This window comes from Gopherus flavomarginatus, chromosome 5 (assembly GCF_025201925.1).
Source record: "Gopherus flavomarginatus isolate rGopFla2 chromosome 5, rGopFla2.mat.asm, whole genome shotgun sequence".
Lineage (NCBI taxonomy): Eukaryota > Metazoa > Chordata > Testudines > Testudinidae > Gopherus > Gopherus flavomarginatus.
Genome location: NC_066621.1, coordinates 142,523,633 through 142,548,065, shown reverse-complemented (window position 1 = coordinate 142,548,065; position 24,433 = coordinate 142,523,633). Strand labels below are relative to the sequence as shown.

The 24,433-nt window shown below is 42.9% G+C and overlaps 1 protein-coding gene across 5 annotated transcripts in view; it reads left to right on the top strand.

Moving 5' to 3' along the window:
- Window positions 1-24,433, top strand: part of AKT1 (AKT serine/threonine kinase 1) — a 112,592-nt gene that overhangs the window by 31,423 nt on the left and 56,736 nt on the right. For all 5 annotated transcript variants that reach the window (XM_050954182.1, XM_050954186.1, XM_050954185.1 and 2 more), the window contains one exon: window positions 19,492-19,620. In XM_050954182.1, coding sequence (XP_050810139.1) covers window positions 19,492-19,620 — 129 coding nt within the window. The remainder of the gene's footprint in view (window positions 1-19,491; window positions 19,621-24,433) is intronic.

Sequence of the window (24,433 nt, the reverse complement as noted above, 5' to 3'; positions counted from 1 at the left end):
GAAAAGGGAATTATACTGGCTCTGTTCTTTTAAAACAATCACACAATTGCAGTACTGCAAAGATTTTTTTTGGGGGGGGTGCTGCAGTTTTATCACCAACCTTTTTATCAAATGCTTGTTATAATTTTCCAACTTTACCTTCAAGAGTAAGCATCCCTGTCACGGAATTAAGTGTAGTAACTGTAAAGTAGTAACCATCTTTCTAGTTAGTCTGTTTCTTGTCAAAAATAAGTGTGAAGAATTAAAAATGCAGCAATTTGTTTACCCATCCTTTTTGTAGGAATTCCAACTGACGCATGGAATTTGAACCTTGATCTGCAGAGCAGCTGATTTTGTGTGATAAACTAGTATAGATTTTACCTTTAGGCTTTCTGCAAGAGTCCCCTGCAGGCTTTGAAAAATTCCCTTTTCATAAGACTCCTGTCAATTTTAGATTCACTTCTTCATGGAAATCGCATTCTGGGGAGTAATTTTAATAAGGAAAAGAAAAGGAGGTGAATTTATAAGATATGCTGCTTTAATCAAATTTTACACTTTTACCTGAGAGTTTTAAAACCGTTGATCTGAGGCTAATGGGAAACTTGCTTATAATATTGGAGACGTTTATTTTGGATTCGTAATAGTTTCAGCCATTAGTGCCACAGTAGTTAAAGGATTCAATGCCTGTCATTCTTTGGGGGAGGACATCCATTTTTCATAGAAAAGGGAAGGTGGCTAAACTCGGATGCTCACGTAGTACAGTGAATGAAGGGTGCAGGATGAGAAATGTGAGACTGCAGAGTTTCTCAGATGTTGTTGTTTTTGTTTACAGAGCGCTCAAAAAGTGTGCTAGGTGCTTAGTAAAGTGTTTCATTGAGATTCAATTTTGTTACCAAAAATGATTTCACTGGTTTAATTTTTGTTTTTTTAAAGGAGAGACTGAAAAGGTTTTTTCTCTGTCTTCTCTATCCCCCTGTGACTTCTGTGCCAAATATGTCTTAATACTGAAAAATACAATTTTGCAAGAAGGTAGCCCTTTTAAAAAAACCGCAAACAAACAAATACCCCCCCACCCTCAAACCAAAACAACCCTCCTTACTATGGTGAGGATGAAATGAACAGTGAAGATTTGCTGTTGAGCATAAACTCACTCATCCTTAGGTTTCATACTGACCATGCAAATTAAAACTTTGTTTGTACAATATTTACTTTTGCGGCGGGGGGGGAGGACTAAAATCTTAGTTTAATTTAGGAATAATCCAGATTTGTAATGTCACTAAAGAAAAGGACAGGCTGAGGCTTCCATAGCTGAGCTGATCTTTCATGAGTTTCCACTGTAGAAATTGGCAGCACTTCTACTAGCCTACAAAGTCATAGGTGAGAGCAGAAATGAGCTGTTCCCAAACTCCATCCACAGTCTTTGCATTGGAACCCATTTGACATTTGTTTTCTCATAGACATAGTCAGGCTATTTAAATTGCCTCAGTCTAAACAGGCAGCTTTCAGAGATGGGAAAGAAACCCTGGATGTGGAGCAGTGCTAAGCCCACTTTTAAAAACAAAACAAAGCCTTCCAGCAAAACACTCCCCCTCACCCCCCGGTTTGCTCTGGCCCTAAGTGTGGGATTTTGAGGCTTAGGGTATACTGCAGTACCCTTACCTATCCCTATTGGTGGCATCAGCAGAAGAGGCAGCATCCTTGACTGGCAGAGACCCCACCAGTCTGATAGCACAATGCTCTCCCCCACCCGCATTCTGTCATTTTATCAGCAGCATCCTCTCTGGGGCAGCTGATCCCATTAGGAGTCACAGCAGCCGGAACATCTTGGCTGATGTCTGCCAGACTTTTCTTCTTCCCTCCCCCACCAAACTTGCTGGCAGAAGCAGGATCGTCAGGGTGGCCTCTCTTGGTTTGACCCCTGTGGCAGCAGCAAACCCATTAGCAGCTGCAGTGTGAGATGACAGTATCAGATCAGAGACTGTTGGGGGAAAAAAATTTTGCCGTGTGTCCAAAATGTACACTAAGCAATTGGGTTTCATGCGGTTTTTGTGTGTGTGTGTGTGTGTGTGTGTGTGTACTGTGACAAAGTTCCTCCTCTACCTTGGCGGGTCCTGCGCTTATTGGCAGATTTGCTCATCTCAGTGATCTTCCCCACAGTCTGGGTCAACTTCTCCTGTGTCTGATCAGGAATTAGGAGGTTTGGGGGAACCCAGGCCCGCCCTCTACTCCGGGTTCCAGCCCAGGGCCCTGTGGATTGCAGCTGTCTCTAGTGCCTCCTGTAACAGCTGCATGACAGCTACAACTCCCTGGGCTACTTCCCCATGGCCTCCTCCAAACACCTTCTTTATCCTCACCACAGGACCTTCCTTCTGGTGTCTGATAACGCTTGTACTCCTTAGTCCTCCAGCAGCACACCCTCTCACTCTCAGCTGCTTGCGCCTCTTGCTCCCAGCTCCTCACACGCACTTCATCTCCTCTGGCTCCCCCTCGCTTGACTGGAGTGAGCTCCTTTAGGTGCCCTGATTAGCCTGCCTTGATTGGCTGCAGGTGATCTAATCAGCCTGTCTGCCTTAATTGGTTCTAGCAGGTTCCTGATTACTCTAGTGCAGCCCCTGCTTTGGATACTCAGGGAACAGAAAACTACTCATCCTGTGACCAGTATATTTGCCCTCTACCAGACTCCTGTACCCCACTGGCCTGGGTCTGTCACAGCACCTTCCTATGCAAAAACTCCCTGAGGCAGGACCGCTGTCCCAGATGCCCTTCTGCAGGAGTGTTACCCCAGATGACCTTCAGCAAGAAAGGTTCACATAAGCTTTATTTATGGCTTCCTCGTTCTCTCATGTTTAAGCACAGGTATCTGACTTGGATAAAGAGCCATTTTCATGTTCATAGGAGAATATGCAGTTATTAGGGTAAATGTATCCTGATGAGGCAAGTGATTTTTGTCATGTTAAATCTCTCTCGGGGGAAAAACAAACCCTGGTCTGCAGGGCTGGCTTTAAGCCGATTCCCCCAATTCCCCAGAATCAGGCCCCGCGTCTTAGGCGTCTTTTTAATTTTTTAATTTTTTTTTACTCACCCGGCAGTGTGGGGGGGTCTGCTCCGCGTCTTCGGTGGCATTTTGACGGCGGCAGGGATCCTGCTCCGGATCTTCGGCAGCATTTCGACGGCGGCAGGGGGGTCCTTCGGTGCCGTGGAAGACCTGGAGCAGATCCCCCGCTGCCAAAGTGCTGCCGAAGCCCTGGACCGCCACCGGGTACTTGAATTGGGCCCCACTGTTCATAAAGCTGGCCCTGCTGGTCTGCCCTGGGGGCTCCCTGGATACATGCTGGGGGTAGAAGTTGTATGGTGGGGAGGAGAATCATGTGCATGTGCTGCACTGCACTTGGGATATCAGGTGCTCTAGGAGGTGGCGCTCATGCAGAGACTCTGACCTCTGTACGTCCTTATGGTGAAGGAAGTGCTATTTTGGATGCCGTACTGGATTGTGGGGGTGGGCTGTGTGTGTGGAGAGTGATGGAGCTTGTTCTTTGTTTTGTTTCCCCTGGGAGTGGGGGGAATTTTAGAGGGTGGAACCACTGAATTTCTCTCCTCCTCCTGCCTATCCTCATTACTGTAGGATTGCCCTAATTGCAATGCCTGTGATCTTATTTTAAAATAAGAAATGTCCTGTCTCTCCTTTGCCTTCACCATTGAGTTTTTGCTTCTGCATCTTCAACTGACTGTCCTGACTGTCCCTGGAATTGGACAGGCACCTTATCTGGTTGCTTTATTTAACCAAAAGTACCTTTAACATTCTAAGCTGTCAGTGCAATATGAACATTAATAAATACTGTATTGGTGTAGAGTCAGCTGTTCAGTTCACTGACTTAGTTATATTTCAAATTCTGTTGCTTTAGTAAGCAGTATAATTGCATGGGAGTGAATGGGATGTTTGCTCAGCTGGGACTTTGAGCAGTTAGGGGTGAAGCTGATGTTCCCATTAGAATGGAGACTGTGTGCGCTAAAAATGCAGTAATGTTTGCTATTGAGTCTTAGAGATTTCCCCCTTCCCCACAAGACTGAGTAAAATCCTGGCCCCATTGAAGTCTTAAGTTTTGCTATTGACTTCAGTGGAGCCAGGATTTCACTCTAAAGTACTCTGATATAGTACTTATGAAGGGTGGCTGATGGAAGACCTCTGCTTTGTGGTAGAATCCTGGGGCACTAGTGGTACAAAGCTACCCTGACAACACACTTCGTCCCGGCCCAAAGAAGCCGCCCAGAGGTTTCTCACATCCATTCAGTCACTGGTTTCTGTGCTGAAACTGACAAAAGGGCAATGATTGGTGCTGCTGCTGCTGCTGGTTTAAAAAAAAAAAAGAAAGTATGAATCCCAGGGAAGCTGTCTGTAGGCAGCTATGATATGTTCCATCACATTAGTGTAGATAATCTGGTTTCTGGCACATACGCTCAGCTGCACTGAGTTTACACTTGGCATCACTGAGGAGCGCAAGATTGGGGATGGCTGTAAGCCACCTTTTCTGCTCCCCTGATCCTGGGCAGGCTGACTCCAAATCCTCCATAGGAGGAATCCTCAGCTACCCGGTTAGGGCTACTTTGCACTGATAATCCTAGGGCCAGGGCTGGGGTGGCATATCAGTTTGCACTGATAATGCATTAAGCAACTGGTGCATATATTTACGTCTCATAACCCCTCGGAAACAAACAGGGCACTCCTACTATTTATCATCCATGGGGCTTTCCTCACTGAGCATCAGGGCAGTGACTCAATCCAAGTTAGAAAGAGAGCTATTGTTCTTATCTGTACAGTATCACATCTGAAAGTGGGGAGGGATGACCTGATCATAACAAGCATTAAATTTTTTTTGATGGCAATTGCTTGAATTTTTTCCTTGGCAGCCATTTAAACAGTCAAGTTAATGAGACAGTCAGGACTATCTTAGCCTCACCATCCGCTTCCAGAGGTTTTATAAACTTACCAGTGAGAGAGTAGATTGGGGAGGGAAGAACAGAGTTTGCCTTGTCTATGGAAAAGACCATCCTTTTTCTGATGTGGCTTCTTCCAGACTAGGTATTGCATCTGTATAGCACTGACCTGTTTTTGTAACTTGGCTTTTTTGCATGTATATGTGGAGAGTTTGGAATAGACTCTGGACGTCCTGGATGTTTCTTCAATGTGTCCATTCTGTTACTTGTAAATTAGTTTGAACTTTTTCACTGACTCTGAAAAACAAAACAAAATAACTTTTTTCTGATATACATCTGTCTTGCTCAGGACAACTTGGAGCTGGGGGTCGACCTTTCCATTCTCATGCTGAGTATTTCCATTCTCATGCAAAACTCCAGTAATTGAGTGACACAGTGAATCAATGGCAGAACCAGGATTAGAACTCAGAACCCAAAGGATAGCAGGATCGAGCCTTTATTCTCAACTCCCTCTAATTTGCTAAGTGAAATAAACCCATTTATCTTCATTATCAAGAGGATTATTGGGCAGTTGTGCTGAATGCAAACATTTCATTCTGTTCCAAAATGGCAGGTTTCTAAAATTCAAATTCATATGCATGCTTCAGTGAAACTATTGTTCCTTAAAGGTGTTGGTAACCCCTTCTGTTCTTCTCAAGTCCTTTATTTTTTTTGTTTCTTTTCACTTTCTCCAAAGTGAAGCCAGGATGTAGTGGCGTGTGCCCAGGACTGTGAGCCCGGAAATCATGAGCCCTCATTCTAGCTGTGACATTAGTTTCTCTCCCTCTCCCCCCCCTTTCTGGTCTTCATTTAGTCACTTCACCTCTGTCTCTTTTTCCCCACCTTGTAATTTTGGGATGCTAATATTTAACTTTCCTCACAGTGGTTTTGAGGATTAATGTTTGCAAAGTGCATAAGAGTTTAAATGCACCATAAAATTCTAATTTCTATGTATTGGACTCCACTAACTTTTATATGAAAAGGAGAATCAATTTTTATTTAATTTAATAGAGCTTGTCCTGAATGTCTTCAATGCACAGTATATATAAATTGTGTGTGGAATTAAAACTTGCATTATGCCTTTTGATTAATTTTTTGTTTTTCATACAGTGAAAGGGATGCTTCTTTGGTTTCTGTTTGCTTTTCTTTTTGCATTCTACCTGTCCCCACTCCCAAATCTCTGATTCTTTAAACAGAATTTCACTGAGGAACAATACTAGATATGGCATATTATTTAAATAAACTCAAAGTTCAAATAAGTGCAAGACTCATGTTAAGTATAATGCTGCTTGCAACTTATTCCAGGAGTTATGGAAACTTAGGCCTGATCTGCACTACAGAGTTTAGGTCCGTGTAAGCCGACTTGTGTTGACCTGGTTGTGCATGTGTCTACACTTAAATTTGTCTCCCACTGACGTAAACACCCTTTTCTAGTGACACAGTAACACCACCTTCCCAAGCAGCACTGAGCTCTGGACAATGTACTGAGGCCAATACAGTGAAAGTGTAGACACTGTGTTACTTGTGTCGACCCTAACAGTCCACTAGCAGCTGTCCCACAATGCCCGACATTGACCACTCTGGTCACAACTGTGAACGCCACTGCCCAGGGGTCACGCAGAGTGAAAGGTCCCTCTGCCTCACCTTTCAGGCCCCACACATTTTTGAAATGCCTGTTCCTGATTGTCCGGCTTGCTGAGCACACCTAGCAGCTCTCCATTGTGTGCCACTGTCCAGCTGACCATGCCAGCTACGCTCTTCAAACATGCTCCTGCTTGGAGTAGACAGGCAATATTGGATCTCCTGGGCCTGTGGGAGAGAAGAGGTGTTACAGGCACAGCTGTGGATTAGACGTAGAAATGTTGACACGTACGAGCAGATTGTACAGGGAATGCAAGAGAAGAGTATGACGGACCAGCAGCAGTGCTGCATGAAAGTGAAGGAACTGCGTCAAACATATCAGAAGGCCAGGGAGGCCAACAGTCAATCTGGTGCCAACCTGCAGACATGCCACTTCTACAAGGAGCCACATGCCATACTTAGCAGAGGCCTAACTAACACCCCGCAGGCCAACAGCAATACCTCTGAGGATCCTGAGTCAGAGGCCCTTGGCATGAACAGCAAGGAGGAGATGGAGAAGGAAGAAGAGCAGGATGAGGGATACGTGACCAGAGGATCCAGCTATGTTGCAAGTCGGGACTTCTGTGAGACTCCACCACACTCCAATCGGTCCTGCCAGTTAAGCACAGGCAAGCCTGGTACAGGGGAAGGACCCTTGGGTAAGTGTGCAATTGCATTCCCATTAGAATGATGTGCTGGTGGTGCACCTAACTTAGCAGGACACAACAGTCGACTTTTAATTTATTTACTCGTACTAGATGAGGTAGTGGTGCAACAATGAGAGGTAAAGTTACCTGTTTGTCCTACCCATACAGAGTTTGGCAGCGGGGCCATATAGAGCAGTTTATGTACGTAGGGATGTTCCTTGAATCCTCCTGAGAGATTTGCATGGAGGTGCTCTGTAGTCTTCTCCCAGAGGTTTCTAGGGATGGCATCCTTTATTTCTTCTTCTGCAGTAGGACGCTTTCCCACACCAGTTGGCGATAACTTCAGCAGGCTCCATTACAGTAAACAGCCTAGCAGCTTACGGGCCCAGGCAGCTTTGGGAGGCTAGTTGCAGCTGTTCTGCTTCTGTTACCCTCAGGAGTGAGATATCAGCTAAAATCACCACTGTGTGTGGAAAATGGTGCCAATATTCAGTGCCATTGCCCTGCACTCATGGTTTCATGCCACTGAGCAATTCCCTCCTCATTCCCCTCACCCCTGGTGGGTCATGCTCACCATTGCTGGTGCTGTGAGTGGTGCCATGCACGAGCACTCCAAGGACCAACTGTCAATAAGCATGTCTTGTTTAAAACTTCAGGGGAGCAAGGGAAGGGAGTTCTGAATCTTAACTTTCACTTTCTGTTGTGACTGTACTGACAATGTGTGTGTGATCTGTAGCTGCTGCTGTTGCGGCCTTGAGGGTGGGGTTCCCCCTTCACACCCACAGAACACTTGAGCAAGATAAGGAGAAGAAAGAGGAGGACTCAGGATGACATATTCAATGAGATCCTGCAAGCCAGTGCTGCATCAGACCATGAGCAAAGGGTCTGGAGGGTGAATATTGCAGACAGCCTGGAGAAGGAAAGAGCAGGAAGGAGAAAGGCCTGGGAGTCCCAACAGGAAAAGGAGAGGGATGTGCTTCAGGAAACAGTGAGGCTTCTCTGGCAGCAAACACAGATGCTGTAGACTTTTGTGGACCTACAGGGTCAACAAGTCCAGGCTTGCCTGCCTTTGCAGTCCAGAGAGATCTCCACTGCAGCACCTCCCTACGCTGCCCCTCACCACTGCACATGGCATCAGGGGTTGCATCCCTCCCCCTTACCACTCCACCCAGGGAGACAGTAAGGACAACCACAGCTTGACATAGACTGACCTGTGAAAGCCACGGTTGCTATATGAGTTGCTAAAATGGATATGAATATTCTCTCTTGTTAAGTTCAGTTCCATTAATTTATTAATTTTTTAAGGTATTTGCTTTTCAATTTCACAGATTTTTCTTTGCACTGATTTTGTTATTGAATAAAATTCTATTTGGAAAATAATTCATCTTCATTAGTTCACAACATATGCTGCAGAGTGCCGAGCATATCAGAAAGCACCCACATACTTGCTATTGTGCAGTATGACACAACTCATAGGATCAGTGACACACACAGTATAATAATAAAAATGTACAGCATGCACCACAAAATCAACAGGTGCATTTACAGTGTTATATTCTTGGATATCGAATTCCCAGTAGGCCCCAAAACAGCAGGGCCAGGTAGAGCCCAGTACACCAGGAGGCATTACTGTGGTTCACTGTTAGTGATCTTTAAAAGCTTCACTGAGCTGTTTAGCTCCACAATGAACTCTTCTAATAGGCCTTGTGTCTGGCTGTTCAAACACAGCAGACACCACTTCACCTCCACTCCAGTGGCAGCTTCCCCCTCTTTGCTTCACAGCTGTTATGCAGGATGCAGCAAGCAGCTATAACCACTGGAACATTTTCTTCGCTGAGATCCAGTCTTGTGAGTAAACAACACCAGTTTCCCTTCAGTCAACTGAAAGCACATTCAACTGTCATTCTGCATCAGCTGAGCTGGTAGCTGAATCTTTCTTTGGTGCTGTCGAGTGGCCAGGGTACACCTTCATGAATCGGGAGCAAAGGGTATGCTTGGTGCCTGCGAATCACTGTTGGCATTTCCACTGTTCAAGAAAGGAAGTCCCTGCTTGCAGCTTTTTGAACAAGTCCTGTGTTCTTAAAGATGCCAATGTAATTCACCTTCCCTGAGCAGCTAACACTAATGTCAGTGAAGGGTCCCCAGTGATCCCCGAATGCTTGCGGAACCACAGAAAAGTAGCGTTTTCTGTTGCTATAATCTGTGGCAAGGTGGTCTGGTGCCAAAGTAGGGATGTGTGCACTTTCTGTTGCTCCACCTCAATTCAGGAACCCCATTGCTGCAAATCTATCCGCTATGCCCTGCACATTGCTGAGAGTCACAGCCCTGCATAGCAGGAGATGAATAATGGCCCTGCGCACTTGCATGACAACAGCCCTCACAGTGGATTTTCCAACTCCAAAATGATTTCCCACTGACCAGTAGCAATCCAGCATTGCAAGTTTCCACAGTGTGATTGCAACTTGCTTCTCCACTCTAAGTGCAGTTCTCATTCTGGCGTCCCTTTGCTGGAGGGCTGGGGCAAGCTCAGCACACAGATCTGGGAATGTGGCCTTGCAGAACTGAAAGTTCTGCAGACACTGCTCATCATCCCAGGCCTGCATTACAATGTGAACCCATCACTATGTCTCACAGCCGTCTGACCTCCAAGAAATCCTCATGTTCTCTATTGATTTGTTTGTTCTTGCAGCTCTGAAGATACCCGAGGATTGTGTGTCCTGTGTCTGCTATACTTATTGCCGTAGTGCAGAGCTGTGCAGGCTCAGTACTTCTGTCTGAGATGGTGGACAACGAGGAGAGCCATGCAGGTTCATGGGATTTTTTTTTTTGAAAAGTCATGAAAATAATGGGATATAAATGACATTATGGAGCGGAACCAGTTGGATGCTGGGAAGTTGACCCATTGCTCCCAGTCACCGCTGTGTGACTTGTCTCTGCCCCATCATGCATTGCTAAAACTTCCCAAAAGAGAGTGTGCTGGATGGTAGTGAGTTGCACATTGGGTTACCTGCTCATGTTGCACCACACCCCATTAGTTGACACAAGCACTCCTGGTGAGTACACGGAGCATAGACTCAAGGAACCAAGTATGCGCACGCACAAGCCATATACTAACTGCGGCAGCTTTATGTCAAGGTAACTTGTGGCAGCAAAAGTTTGCAGTGTAGGCATGGCATATGTCAATCTTCATGGCTACCCAAGGCCTTTAGACTTTGTGTAGACAAATCCATGGGTGTCCAAAAACGCCAACAAAGCTTATTTATTTTACTAGTGCTCATTATGCTGTGTGGGGATTATGTCACACCCTTCACAAACATTGGTTATGTTTATATGTATTTGAGGCCTGATTTAGAAAAGTGCTGATCACCCACAAATGCAGCTGAAGTCATGGTGAAGTTGTAGGTGTGCAACTCTTTTGAAAAATCAAGAGGCTTTTCAAATGTCAGTGGGGCTTGTTTGCTTAAGTGCTTTTGAACATCCCCCCTCTTAAAGTCTAACTAAAATATTGGAAAAACAATGGTTCAAAATACATTTAATTCAGTTTGATGCCTCTAGCCTTTGTTCTGTTGTTAATACATAAAGGCACTTGTCAAAAACAGCGTAATACACTATGGCACTTCTTACTCGCATGTTTTAGTTTTTAAAATGCTGTAGTTGCTGATCATAATGTGTTATGGAAAAGTTTTAAAATTACATTGCGTGGCTTCTAATAGCTTTCTTTTTAGCCATTTTACTTCCCCCATGGTGTAATGGAGACAAAGTTCACTCTGATTGTTTTTACCATACTTAAGAGCTCGGTGTATCCTTTCTTATAATTTATGTAGCTATCCTTAAAACTGCAGTGTTTAATGAAACTTCATTTGCAACTTTTCTCACTAGAGACAGCTGTAGGTTAGGACTAGCCTGACTAAGCTGTGCCAAAGGTAGGAGTAAGGAGTTTTGTATGCTGATTAATTCTCTTGGACTCCTTTGGGAATATCTGGCATTGCTTAAATTGATTACTGTAAGCAAGATGGCAACATTTTTGACCTTCTAAACGAAACGCTGCAAAACCTCCCACAAAAAAACCAACAAAAAAACCCAACCCTGTGTTTCAAATATACTGTGAAGTAAAATTGAAATGCTGTGGTACAGAATATAGATATTCTGATCGAGATCAGGGTGTTGTTTGTTGGATGATGCCTCGTTTTGAAGTTGAGTGTGCTTAAAACTTTGAGTACATAAAATCTAAAAATCAGTAACCGTCCATCTTTTATGTGAAAATGGTGCCTGAATAAGTCAGAATCAATGTCTGTTTCCCCGTGTTCTTTATTTTTATGTCTCGTAGATATCCAGTGTGCACACAAGATAACTTTTTATGATTCAGAGCATCTTTTGGTCCCCTAATTAATATTTATATTTACACAGTCCATATATTTAAAGACAGACAGCTTCTAAAGCAATCTCGGTGACTTTGTTTTTCTAGTTCCTCCAAATAATTCCTGTATTGTTTTGTAGCTGTGATATGTGGCCATATGTGAGATATGTTTTTTGTTTTTTTAATAATATACAGATGTGTGAAACCAGCTGAACATAAGTTGCTGTTCAGTTGTTTTTAATGGGCTTCTATTTGAGTACAGTGTGAAGATTTTTTTAAGTGCCGCTCTGAACATGAGACCATTTAATCATTCCCCCTTGCCCCTCCTCCAGCTTCCCTCCCCCCCTTCAAATTCCCTGAAGATATGATAATTAAGCAGGTGCCATATATCCTAGCTTTGTGTGACCGTGAGAAACAGTAGTAGTTTTAGGATAATCAAAGCCACACTTGAGGCAGAGGCATTTCTTCTTAACCTGTTGGCAATAATGTCAATCATTTGTCATGCAGGCTGCTGTAGGGCCTTAAATGTAATGTACTACTATCCAGCTGCACAGAAAATGAGTAAGAATAAAGCGGTGAGCAGATTTGCCTTGCACTGAATTAGCTTGTTGTGACAGTGGACTGCCATATATGGTCAGTGAAAGGAAAAAGAGCTGGGATAAGCTGTGGAGCGCCAGTCTGGTGCAGACAGTCTGCTGACTCAGGCTTGACCTCCCTATTGGGGAGCACCCTTGACTGCAGTCTGAGCTGGCTCATTGAGATTCAGGGCACAGCCAAAGTGTCCGCAGCTGTATGCTGGAGGCAAAGGCTGAGAACACATCCAGAGTGTGACCCAAAAATAATCAAAGAACTGGCCCCCTTCTGTACTCCTGTGAATAGGCAGACAAACCAGAGGTCCTCGCCTCTTAGTGAGCATATTGGGAAAGATATTAGCATACGTTTTATTTTTTTTCCCAAGCTCCGTAAACCCAAATACTATTTTGATGGAGGAAAAAAAGGAGGCATATCAACTATGAGGGAAACAAAACAGAAATGAAAAAAATTACAACACACATTTTGTTTGGCATAACTGACTTCTCTAATTTATAAGCATCAAATGTACATACATGTGATGTGAAACTAATTCCCTGTCTGAAAACTGCTTGCTTCTATTTAAAAACACCACCGCCACCACAAGGAGGATTGTCAAACCCTTTTCAACAAAATAATCTGTCTTGGTTTTAATAAAGTTGATTTTGAAGTGAATGGACAGAATTTGCTTGAACAGCAGACACTAGTTGTAAATCTACATCCCGTTCTTCAGTCAGACCAGTGCACATGAGATGGCATCTTTTAAAAACTTCACATCCTTAAGGAAGCTGGCATCTGTTTTGCTAAACCGTTATTGGGCAGACAGGATGCAGACCACTCTTTGCTTCCATTGAAGTTTTATAAATGGGTCATTCTGTTTCTTTGACTGGGGAAACATTAGTACTGCATTTGGCACAACTTTCATGTTGCACTCAGATAGTAATGTGTGCAATCAAGGAGTGCATTACAATTTTCTCTGTAATATTTGGTGTGTTCAGTTTGTCCATTAATAAAGCTACTTTTTGATGCTCAGAGCAGAATGCATAATACATTATTTTCCATAGTTTCCTGATAGTCACTCTAGTACATTTAATATAATTGGGGGCTTGTTTTTCTCCCAAAGCTTCTAAGCAGGTTCTGGTTAGCTTGGGGCACTAAAAAGTTAAGTCAAATCTGTACTTTTTGTAAACTTGGATTCTTACTTTGTCAATCTAATTCTTTTTTTTTAAAATCCTCTGTGTGTTCATGAGTTGAGCTAAAATATTTTAAGCAAAAACTGTTTAAATACAGTCTGTTATGAATTAGAGGGTGTGGTGTTGGCTTTGAATGAGCTTGATGCAGCAACAAGCATGCAGCAGTTGGTAAATAAAGATGGATTTTCTTTTGTTCTGCTGGTGCTTGCTGCTCATTATTCTCCACTTACCCTGTAAGCTTCCCAGGGAGTGGCAGCTGTTTCTGATGTTAGACACTTTATCAGAGGTAGACAGCTCCAGATTCAGTAAGACACTTGTGGGGAGGAGAGGGGAAAAAAAAATAAGCCTGCATTATTGTAAATTCTCTGTAGAGTTAACTTTTCATGAACCAAAAGAGTTTCATGTTTAATATTTCAAAAAGTTAAAGTGCAAGTGTGCTTTGCAGTACATCTTGTAATGAAAAGTGTTTTTGGCATGAAACAGATTTACATAAGTGTATATTAAAGATTTTAATGTACTATATGTGGGAGACAGAGACAAGGCAATACAATGAAATTGGTTTAACAGTCTTTGTGTACATTTACAGAAATGTATAGTTTGGGAATTTTTGCAGTTCAAAAATTGCTTTGGGTAAATATAATGGTGCATAAAGTTTTGACATATTTTTTTCAGCTACCAAGTTGTAGATGAGTTTATTTTAATCCAGCATTTTATATGTAGGATTTATAAAACATACTTTTGCTTTTCTCTCTTTGCACTGTTAGCATTTTGGTACTGAAAACAAAGACGACTGCCAAGGCATTACACAAGCAATGAATCACAGAAGAAAAACTGTTTTGCTTTGTAAATTGTTCAGTTTTCTGTGGTGTTTCATTATTTTTTTACTGTTACCTAATAAAACTGCAGTTTTAATTTTTCTTTCACACACACTTTTGCAGTATCCTGCATCTCTTGCACTTTGAATTTTCTATGTATTGAAACTGATGGATGTGCAACAACATGACTAATATAAGCCACTTCAGATGTCTTTTTACTTACAATTGTCTTAAAGAAATAAAATCAGGACATAGAACATTTTTTTTGAAAAAGGGGAACTCACACTTCAAATATGCCCGTGTCCAACACTCCAAACATGAGTGGAAGGAAAAGCTATTTGTTAATTTTTTTTTTTTAAATCAAGTTTGTCCAGGCATTCTGACATCGCAGTATCTTGTCTCTTTCAGATATTCAAATATCCTATTGTAATTAGTTTCTATTCTAATAAACAGGCAAAATTACATACATAGTTTAAAAAAAGCAAAACTTCACCTCATTTCATACATTTCTATTTATTATGTTTATTTTTAAAGTTCCAACTCCTTTACATATAACATCTCTACTGTTCTGTACTTAAGAATGGTTTCTATAGGGAGATAAAATTTGACAGCTGTCACAGGTAAAGTAGGTTTATATTTTTTTAGCAGTTACTATTGCTGATCATAGAAATTTAAACTTGTTTAGCAAGAACAGAAATTTCATAAATGTATTCATGATTTTTATCTACAAATTTGTGTTCCAGAGTTTCTGTTGATGAATGATCAGACTTCCTAATATTTCATTAATTTATAGATTAAGTGTATATTCAAGCTTCTCTAACCACTTTCACATATAACCATGGATAAGTCAATTTCATGCCCATTGGTTACATTTCTGGTTTATCCTGTCACTTCAGAGCCTGTTATGTAATGACACATATGCTGTAGTTACTGCAATGTGCTTCATAATGCTGCAGGTCATCGACATCTTGATTTTGTACTTACTATTATTTACTAATTGGTTGTATTCCGTGGCACGGGTAAAAAAACAAAACAAAAAGACCCAACAATTTATTAAGTTCCAGACATAGACCAAGCATAACATTTAAGAAAATTTAGAAATGTACTACTAGTCTGCAAATTAGAAATGCGAATCGGGAAAGAGAACAAGCTACAGTGATGAATAAGTGAAGGTCCCATTCTAAAGAAGAGTACAGAAGGTGGTAACAAAAATCCTAATTCCTCAAGGATTTCTACCTGGAATTTATTGGTGGAACAAAGCTGTAGGGCAAAAATACTGGATTGATTAAATTTAAACATCAAATAAAATTATAAAATGGCAAAGAGGCAGTAAAATGTGTGTTGCAACAACTCAGTGCAGTTTTGTGTGAAATCCTGCTCATATTTCACTTAATTTTTTTTATCTAAAATTAAACCTTTCTTCTGAGAACTTTAATGACTAGAAAGAGTTTATGGCAGATTGTCACGCATTTGTAGAAGAGGGAAAGGAAGAGTAAAAATCCCTTGCTGGACCCTGCTCAGGGTGTGACTCAGGCTGTGGTGGGAGGTACAAGCAGCGGCTATTTCTTGCTTCACCCTTCCGCTCCAGCCCCCTTCTGTGGGAGAAGACTGGCCAAAGTTACTTACTAGGTGCATAGCTGCGAGTGAGCTGCTCCGCGAAACAAGTGAAGTGTCTTCCTCGCCTTCCCCACCCCCCCAGAGCAATGGGGGAGCGCAGGGGATGAACATGGACAGAATTCATTCTCTGGTCCTCTCGTGGGACATAGCTATACGCCACTCCTCACAAAGGGCAGATTGTAATGTCACATTCTTAGTGAATTTGCAGGGTGAAACTATTGTAATTTTGGCTTTAAGTCGGGGTCAGATTTTGACAGGTGCTGAAGACACTGAAGTTGGTGGGAGTTGAGGGAACTTTGCACCTCAGCAAGACACTGTAAGGTACCAAGTTAAATTAAATCCCTTTAATGATGAGCTAGACCCTTTCTCTAGTTCAGGGATTCTCAAACTGGGGGCTGGGACCCCTCGGAGTGGTGAGGTTATGACCTGGCGGGTCATGAGCTGTCAGCCTCTACCCCAAACCCTGCTTCACCTCCAGTATTTATAATAATGTTAAATATTTTTTAAAAAGTGTTTTTAATTTATAGGGGGGGGGGGTTCGCACTCAAAGGCTTGCTGTGTGAAAGGAGTCACCACTACAAAAGTTTGAGAACCACTGCTCTAGTTCATCATTAAAGGATGTCATAAAGATTTCTAAGCCTGAAAACTGACCTATCTTAAAATTGTTAGGGGCTTAATCCTCCACATTTGAAATTTTTTTCCTTGTCTGTTTTTATTTTAAATATATCATGTATTGTTGGGAGGGGGTGAGGGTTATTTCGTAGGGTAAGCTGAAGCATTTATTCTCTGTAAGTGAATATTGGTTATTTTGATGCTCATTACCTGTAGCTGCATTTGCTTTAGTAAATGAAGAATGTTTTCAGTGTTGGAGATGGTGCCAGCCTGACAGTCCTAGAGAGCACGTCACAAAACAGTGGCAGTCCAGACAGCAGCTGGGCGAGCTGCTCCCAGTCTGCCTTGTCCAGTCATGATGGTGGCTCTTCTCATGTGAGACCCCTATCTAAAAGATCTCAGCTGAGACCGCCAGCTCATTCTGTTCAGAGTAGGTACATAAACAGTCAGATGGTAGTGACTCTTAGACCTACTGACCTGGGTTGGATTTGAACTGATGTCTTAGAAGTAAAAGGCTCCATAGCCTATTACTGAGTCCCAAGTGTTGCCAGTGTTACGGTAAAGTTCAGATTAAAAAAAAAAATGTATATGAAACACGTTGAATGTAAATGTTAAATCACACCACCTGTGGATGAGTTCCTCTGAAATGCCTAAGGTACCTCTGACTATTTCCAAACCTGTTGCAACTGGGGCAAACATACTAGATCAGGGGTCGGCAACCTTTCAGAAGTAGTGTGCTGAGTCTTCATTTGTTCACTCTCATTTAAAATTTCGCGTGCCAGTAACACATTTTAACATTTTAGAAGGTCTCTTTCTGTAAGTCTATAATATATAATTAAATTATGGTTGTATGTAAAGTAAATAAGGTTTTCAAAATGTTTAAGAAGCTTCATTTAAAATTAAATTAAAATGCAGAGCCCCCTGGACCAGTGGCCAGGACCTGGGCAATGTGAGTACCTCTGAAAATCAGCTTGTGTGCCATCTTTGGCACGCATGCCATCGGTTGCATACCCCTGTACTAGATTGTATGCAGGGTCTTTGTTTTTTTCTGTCTGCAATAACACTTGTATCAGTGCTAATAGATGTTCTCAGACAGTCCCGATACACAGAGGAGATCATCCCTTAAGTCTTGAGCAGACCCTCTCCTCCACTTACCCTGAGTTTTTTTTGCTTTAGAATAAAAGATGAAAAAAGCCATTGTGGCAGCAAGCGACAGCCAGCTGTGTGTGTGTCCTGGAGAAATGGGGGAGAAGGTAGGAGAAGGAGCAGAGGGAAGAGATACCACAGCTGGTGTGAGAAGCACGGGGAGGCTGCGCCACAGAAGGAGAGGTGGGAGAGGGAAAGAGGCAAGGCAGCTGTAGGGGAGTTCCTGGGGCAGAGTACACATCATCATAAAAGAAATCACCTGGGGTGGAAAGCAGAACAGCAGGAGAGGTGGGGTGGGGGTGGGGGATGGGAAGAGAGCTGAATAAAAGAGCCTTGGTAAGTAACCTGTGGTGCCTTTTTTTTTATTTTTATTTTTATATATATATATATTTTGTCGTTTTTGTCTATTACTTAATTTGGAGCAAACCTTCAGACAACCAGCAAGGATCACCATATCTTGCTACAGCGAACTCTCCTGTGTGTACGTGCACCTGCATGTTTTTTATAATGAAACTGAATGAAATTAGCAAATTGCAAGTGATGAAGAAAACTTCTTGGAGCAGAGCCCCTGGATATGTTTAACACTAAGATTGGCGGCCTCTGGACACAATGCAATAGAAATAATTCTTCAAAAATTACTTGTGTTATGGTGTGTAGAGGCCCTGCTGAGTTTGGGCCCCACTGTGATAGGTGCTGCAGAAATGTGCTGTCAGTCTAAATAGATAAAGGCAAAGAGTGAGAAGGGAGACGGGGCAGTGTGAGGGGAGATGATATGCCTAGGGTGGCCAGGAGCCTGGTTTTTGACAGGAAAGTCCGATTGAAAAGGAGACCTGGCATCGTCCGGTCAGATCTACTGACCAGACACCTAAAGTCTGGTTACTGCAAGTGGGGTAGGCAGGGAGACACCAGTCGTCACCCCTGCTCCAGCTCCTGTTGAGCCAGGGCTGCCTTCTACCTTAGTCAGGTGGCTGCAACTCCCAGCCCTGACTCTGCAGGCAAGTCCCTCTTGACTGTGCCAGGAGGAGGTGGGAGAGGAAGAGTGGATGGAGCAGGGCCTCAGCAGGTGAGGTGGGGCGGGAGTCCCAAGGTTACACAGCAGGTCAGTACTAGATCTGGGAATGGAACCCATGTTTTCTGTATCCCAGTCCAGTGCCCTGTCAAGTAGACCGCTCTGCTTCCCTAGTAAATAATTAGAGATATGATCTTTGTAGTCACTGTTACTTCTGTTGCCAGGAGTTGTGTGTGTGGCTGTATTGTTTGTGTGTAACTATACATTTTCTCCACAAAACATTCGTATGACCAATGGCATGGTATGCTGTAGGGATGTTTTCTTCAGAAAGAGAGAGCAAGCACTTTGAAGGACCATTGGAACTTTTGCATATTAAAAGTTAAGTTTTTACTGTTCACATTGCGATCTCTCCTGTGCTTCATTCTTTTAGATCAGTGAGTGATGTTATGTAACTTAAGTGGAGAATTGCCTTTTTATGCTCTAAAAATTATTGTTGGTTTGATAAAGCAGTTGACTAATTACTAAATTACTCACCATTGTTTAAAATACTTGCACTGCAAAATGTAAATGGAAAAAAATGTCTCCACGTGTCAGTATGAAAAATGACAATGGCAAAAATAATACATAGGACATCTGCTCTGATTTTTAAATTTTAAATTGCATTTAAGGCAGATGTTGCAGAATTTGAATGAAATAGGCATAAATGGGGGAAATATAGCTATTTACTTTTTATGAAGTCCCATTTTACAGTGAAATCCACTGTCAATATCTGAATTGATGCCTACATTTTTCCGTTGCTTGCGGCAGAACAAACAATGTATGAAAATGCCTTCTATATTAAGAGGATATACAGTATCAATATTTTAAAGAAGTTCTCATTGGAATTCTGGAACATAAGGAGTTAGGATGGAATATATGGAATATTTTACTGTCTTTTCTGCTCTGTTTTTTCCAGGAGAATACATAAAGACATGGAGGCCAAGGTATTTTCTGTTGAAGAACGATGGCACGTTCATTGGCTACAAAGAGCGGCCGCAGGATGTTGACCAACGGGAATCCCCTTTAAATAATTTCTCCGTAGCTCGTAAGCATTTTCACAGGCACTCTCATTCTTGCTGTATGGATTTTAGAAAATTATTGTAAGCATAGGCTTTATACACAATATCTTTCATGTTAAATCAAAATCCGCTCAAGACAAATGTTCTATGAAAACATAAGTTTTCATTTTATGCAATATTAGATTTTGCAGTGTTAATCTGATTTGTAGTTGTGAAGTGCAAATGATTAATGCAAAGATGTGATTGCATTTACTTTATGTAATTCACTGTTATTTTTCAGTCTCTTTTCTATTTGAAGTTACTAATTGTTTATAGTTACAATACAAAGTACTCTTCTACTATTTTTATGTTTGTTCTTCTTATATTTTGTACATTAGGAAAAATAGCTAATGTTTAAGCCGTGATTCAGCAAGGTACTTAAACATTACTAATCCCATTCAGTAGTATAAGATTAAGAATGTTGCAGAGTCGGGGCTTTCAGCCCTAAACTACATGTTTGCTGTTTGGATATGGTCCTAAATGTGTTGAAATCAATAGGATTCTTTCCATTTACTTCAACGAGCATGGGATCAGGCCCTGAAATGGATGGAATATGTTTAATTTTTTTTTTTTTTATTTTAAAGTCAAAATTGTGTGTCAGGGCACCAAGAGAATTTCTGGGCTCAGGGGATAATAGAAATTGGTCCTCTTCATACTGATGCCACACACAAGAACGCCCAATTATGCCTCTGATGCTGCACGTAAGCCCCCCAACAAGGGGTGTGGCAGAAGAAACTGAATAGAATTCCTTTCTCCTGGACATTCTTTACCATGTTTGTAGAAATGTAGGGCTGGAAGGCACCATGAGAAGTCACCAAGTCCAGCCCCCTGTGCTGTGGCAGGGACAAGTAAACCTAAACTGTCTCTGACAGGTGTTTATCCAATCCATAACCTCCCTTAGAAGCCTATTCCAGAGTTTAACTACCCTTGTAGTTAGAAAGTTTTTCCTAATATCTAACCTAAATCTCTCTTACTGCAGATTAAACCCATTACTTCTTGTAAATCTTCAGTGGTCATGGAGAACAATTGATCACCATCCTCATTATAAAAGCCTTTAACATATTTGAAGACTGTTATCAGGTCCCCCTTCCCCCCCCCCCAACTTCTTTTCTGAAAACTAAACACCCAGGATTTTTTAGCCTTTCTTCAGGTCAGATTTGCTAAACCTTTTTATCATTTTTGTTGCATTTGTCTAGATTCTCTCCAATTTGTCCACATCTTTCCTAAATTGGACACAGCCCTCCAGCTGAGGCCTCACCAGTGCCGAGTAGGGAAGGACAATTTATCTCCTGGGTCTTATATGCAATACTCCTGTTAATATACCTCAGAATTTTGGTCTTTTTTCACAGCTGCATCACACTGGTGTCTCTCATTCAGTTTGTGATGCACCATAATCCCCAGATGTTTCCACAGTACTGCCATCTATCCTGTTATTCTCCATTTTGTAGTTGTGCATTTGATTTTTCCTTTCTAAGTGAGGTACTTTGCACTTGTCTTTATTGAGTTTCATCCTATTAAATTCAGACCAATTCTCCACTTTATCGAAGTTGTTTTGAATTCTAATCCTGCACTCCAAAGTGTGTGCAACCCCTCCCAGTGAGGTGTCATCTGCAAATTTTATAATACGCTCAACTCCATTGTCCAAGTCATTTAATGAAAACGTTGAATAGTACTGGACCCATGACTGACCCCTATGGAACCCTACTAGAGTCACTCTCCCAGTTTGACAGTGACCCATTGGTAACTACTCTCTGAGGACAGTCTTTCAACTAGTTGTGCACTCACCTTATAGTAATTTCATTCAGACCACATTTCCCTAGTTTCCCTGTCAAAGAAGGAAATGAGGGTGGTTTGGCAGGTTTTGTTCTTGACAAATCCATGCTGGCTATTTCTTATAATCCTGTTATCCTCCAGGTGCTGGGTTGTTTACTAATTTGTTCCACTATCTTTCTAGGTATTAAAGTTAGACTGATTGGTGTATAATTCCCTGAGTCCTCCTTGTTGCCCTTTTAAAATATAGGTATTTTGCTCTTCTCCAGTCATCTGGGACCTCACCCGTCCTCCAGGAGTTCTCAAAGATAATAGCTAATGGTTTTGAGATTGCTTCAGCTAGTTCCTTAAGTGCCCTGTGATGAATTTCATCAGGCTCTGCTGACTTGAATACATCTAACTTATTTAAATATTCTTTAACTTGTTCTTCCCCTGTTTTGGCTTCCGTTTCATCTTATTGTCTGCTACTCTTTCTCAATGTCTATCTTCCTCATGCCGATATGCAGTCCGCCCTTCATTTCACCTCACTTCCCATAGCTTTGCAAATGGAATCGTGCAGCATTTGTTATAAACGGTGCTCCACTGAGCGTCCCTGCCTGGTAGGCTGGGTAGTGAAGTTCTGCCTGAGGAGCAGCAATGGGCACTCCATACGTTGAGGGGGGAACTTGCACATCTAGAGGGAGATAGATGCCTTTTAAAGATTAGGTACAAAAATGAATCTCCAATCAGATTTCCTCTAGGGCATCCTGAGCAGGGCCAGCTCCAGACACCAGCCTACCAAGCACGTGCTTGGGGCGGCACCTTGGGACGGGGTGGAGCTCGGGCTTTGTTTTTGGTTTTTTTGGTTCAGCCGGACGGCGCTGGGGGGGGCTTGGGCAGTGCGGTGCTGGGGGGACGGGGACTTGGGTGGCGTGTCACTCGGCGGGGGGTGGGCTTCAGCGGCACGGTGCTTGGGGGGGCGAGGACTTGGGCGGCGCGATGTGACGCTTGGGGGGTGGGGACTTGGGAGGCGCAATGCTCGGAAGATATGGGGGCTTAGGCAGCACGGCGCTCGGGAGGGCGGGGACTTGGGCAGGGCGGTGCAGTACTCAGGAAGGGCGAGGGGCTTGGGAGGCGTGAGGGCTTAGGCGGCATGGCGCTCGGGAGGCGGGGACTTGGGCGGCGCGGTGTGGTGCTCGGGAGGGGCGGGGGGCTTGGGCAGCGTGACGCTCGGGGGCGGGGATTTGGGTGACGCGACACTCAGGGAGGGGTTCAGTGACACAGCGCTCACAGGGGCGGCGCGGTGCTCACGAGTGTGGGGCGGCCCCCCCTTTTTTTTTGCGTGGGGCGGCAAAAGCGTTAGAGCTGGCCCTGATCCTGAGGTCCGTTAAAACACAAGAAGGTCTTGGGAATTATTGCTCTGTGCCATCCATTTGCATGTCAGCCCTGGTACCCATGTGCCCAACAGGTGTCTGGTCACTTATTTTATTATATTTTAAGGTGCGATGAGGCTGGGAATAAAAAACGAGCATGTTATCACAAGTTGCATCAGTCCAGAATGACAGGAGAGTGTGTTAGGGGCCTTTTGTCTTGCCAAGCCAGTCCCAAGAGAGATTTGATTAATATTTTCACCTCAGCAATGACAGAGCCTATAATGCTTCGCTCTTTATGCTGATTTCTCCTTACAGGTCAGCAAAGTAAAGAAAGCAGCAGAAAGCCATTAAATCCTAGGCTTTGTCTATACTGGCAACTGAACTTTTGTTGTTCAGAGGTGGTGGTAAAAAACACACAGCCCCTACCCCCGAAAGACAAAAGTTTTGCCAACGAAAAGCACTGGTCCGAACAGCGCTTTGTCAGAGGAGCTACCGCCACTCGTTGTGGGTAGAAGTGTTTTGTCAGTGGGAGAGCTCTCTCCTGCCGACAACCAGCAGCTTCACTGCGCGTCTTTTAGCAGCATGGCTGTAGCGGCACAGCCATTTGCTAAAAGGTGCGTTAGCCCTAGACTGTCTTTTCAAGCACTTGATATGTACCCAGAAAATTTTAACACCTTCGTTAAGTTGCTGCTAAGCGTATTTTTATGGTAATTATTTAGGAAGGGTCAGTGCTAAGGTCTGAAAATGGTGAGCGTTGCCTTCTTTCTTCTGCTTTTCTTCCATAACTCATTCAGGAGGGGGTAACTTATTCCTTAGTTGAGGGTTCTGATGATTTTTGGCAGATCAAGCCTGTTGGTCCAGGCATGTATAACAAGTTCTTTGTCATGGTATCAGAGCCTCTTAGAGACAGACACAGGTCCACCATAGGGTGTAGCATCCTGGCCAGATAGGGGAGGTGGAGGAAAGGTGTTGCTGGTATTTGGAAATACAGTGGCAATGAAGAGTCTAAGAGGATCCCAAGATTGCAAACTAACTTGATAATCAGCGGGCAGACTTCTTTGCTTGAGACAGTGACTGTAGTTTGAGCTAGTTGTTGAAAATACCATGAACACATCACAACTGTCCTACACCCTTTGTTGGCTTCAAATCAAATTCATGGGCATGGTCCTTATATTCATAGCACTCCATGCCCTGGATCCAGGATACCTAAAAGACCATCTAAAGCTCTGGGACAAAGACTATGGTTGACAACTACGCTCTTTTGGCCCAGTGGAACTCTTATTATTGAGAGTAAAGGTCATCCATGTGGGAGACAGAAACCTCACCCCTTTCCGCACCAAGTGCAGGGCACACTTCTTTGATCTTGCCTTCTCTAATACAAACACATAGCAACAGGCATATTCATTTGGGGAAAAAACCCTACCAAAATAAAACACGTCTGCACATGTTTCTCCTTCTGGGGAGAGAGTGAGAGAACAAACAAGTGACCAATGTGTAGTCACATTGCTTAATGCACTACTGGAAGGCTTTCAGATACTACAATGATGAGCATGGTATAAAAAGCTATATAGACTAGAATATCTCTTCCATCTTGCTCAGATTTCTTTGTTCAACTACTTGTCATTGAGGCACTGGACTCTGGCTCTTCAAATAGAACTGGGAATCACCTGCATACTGT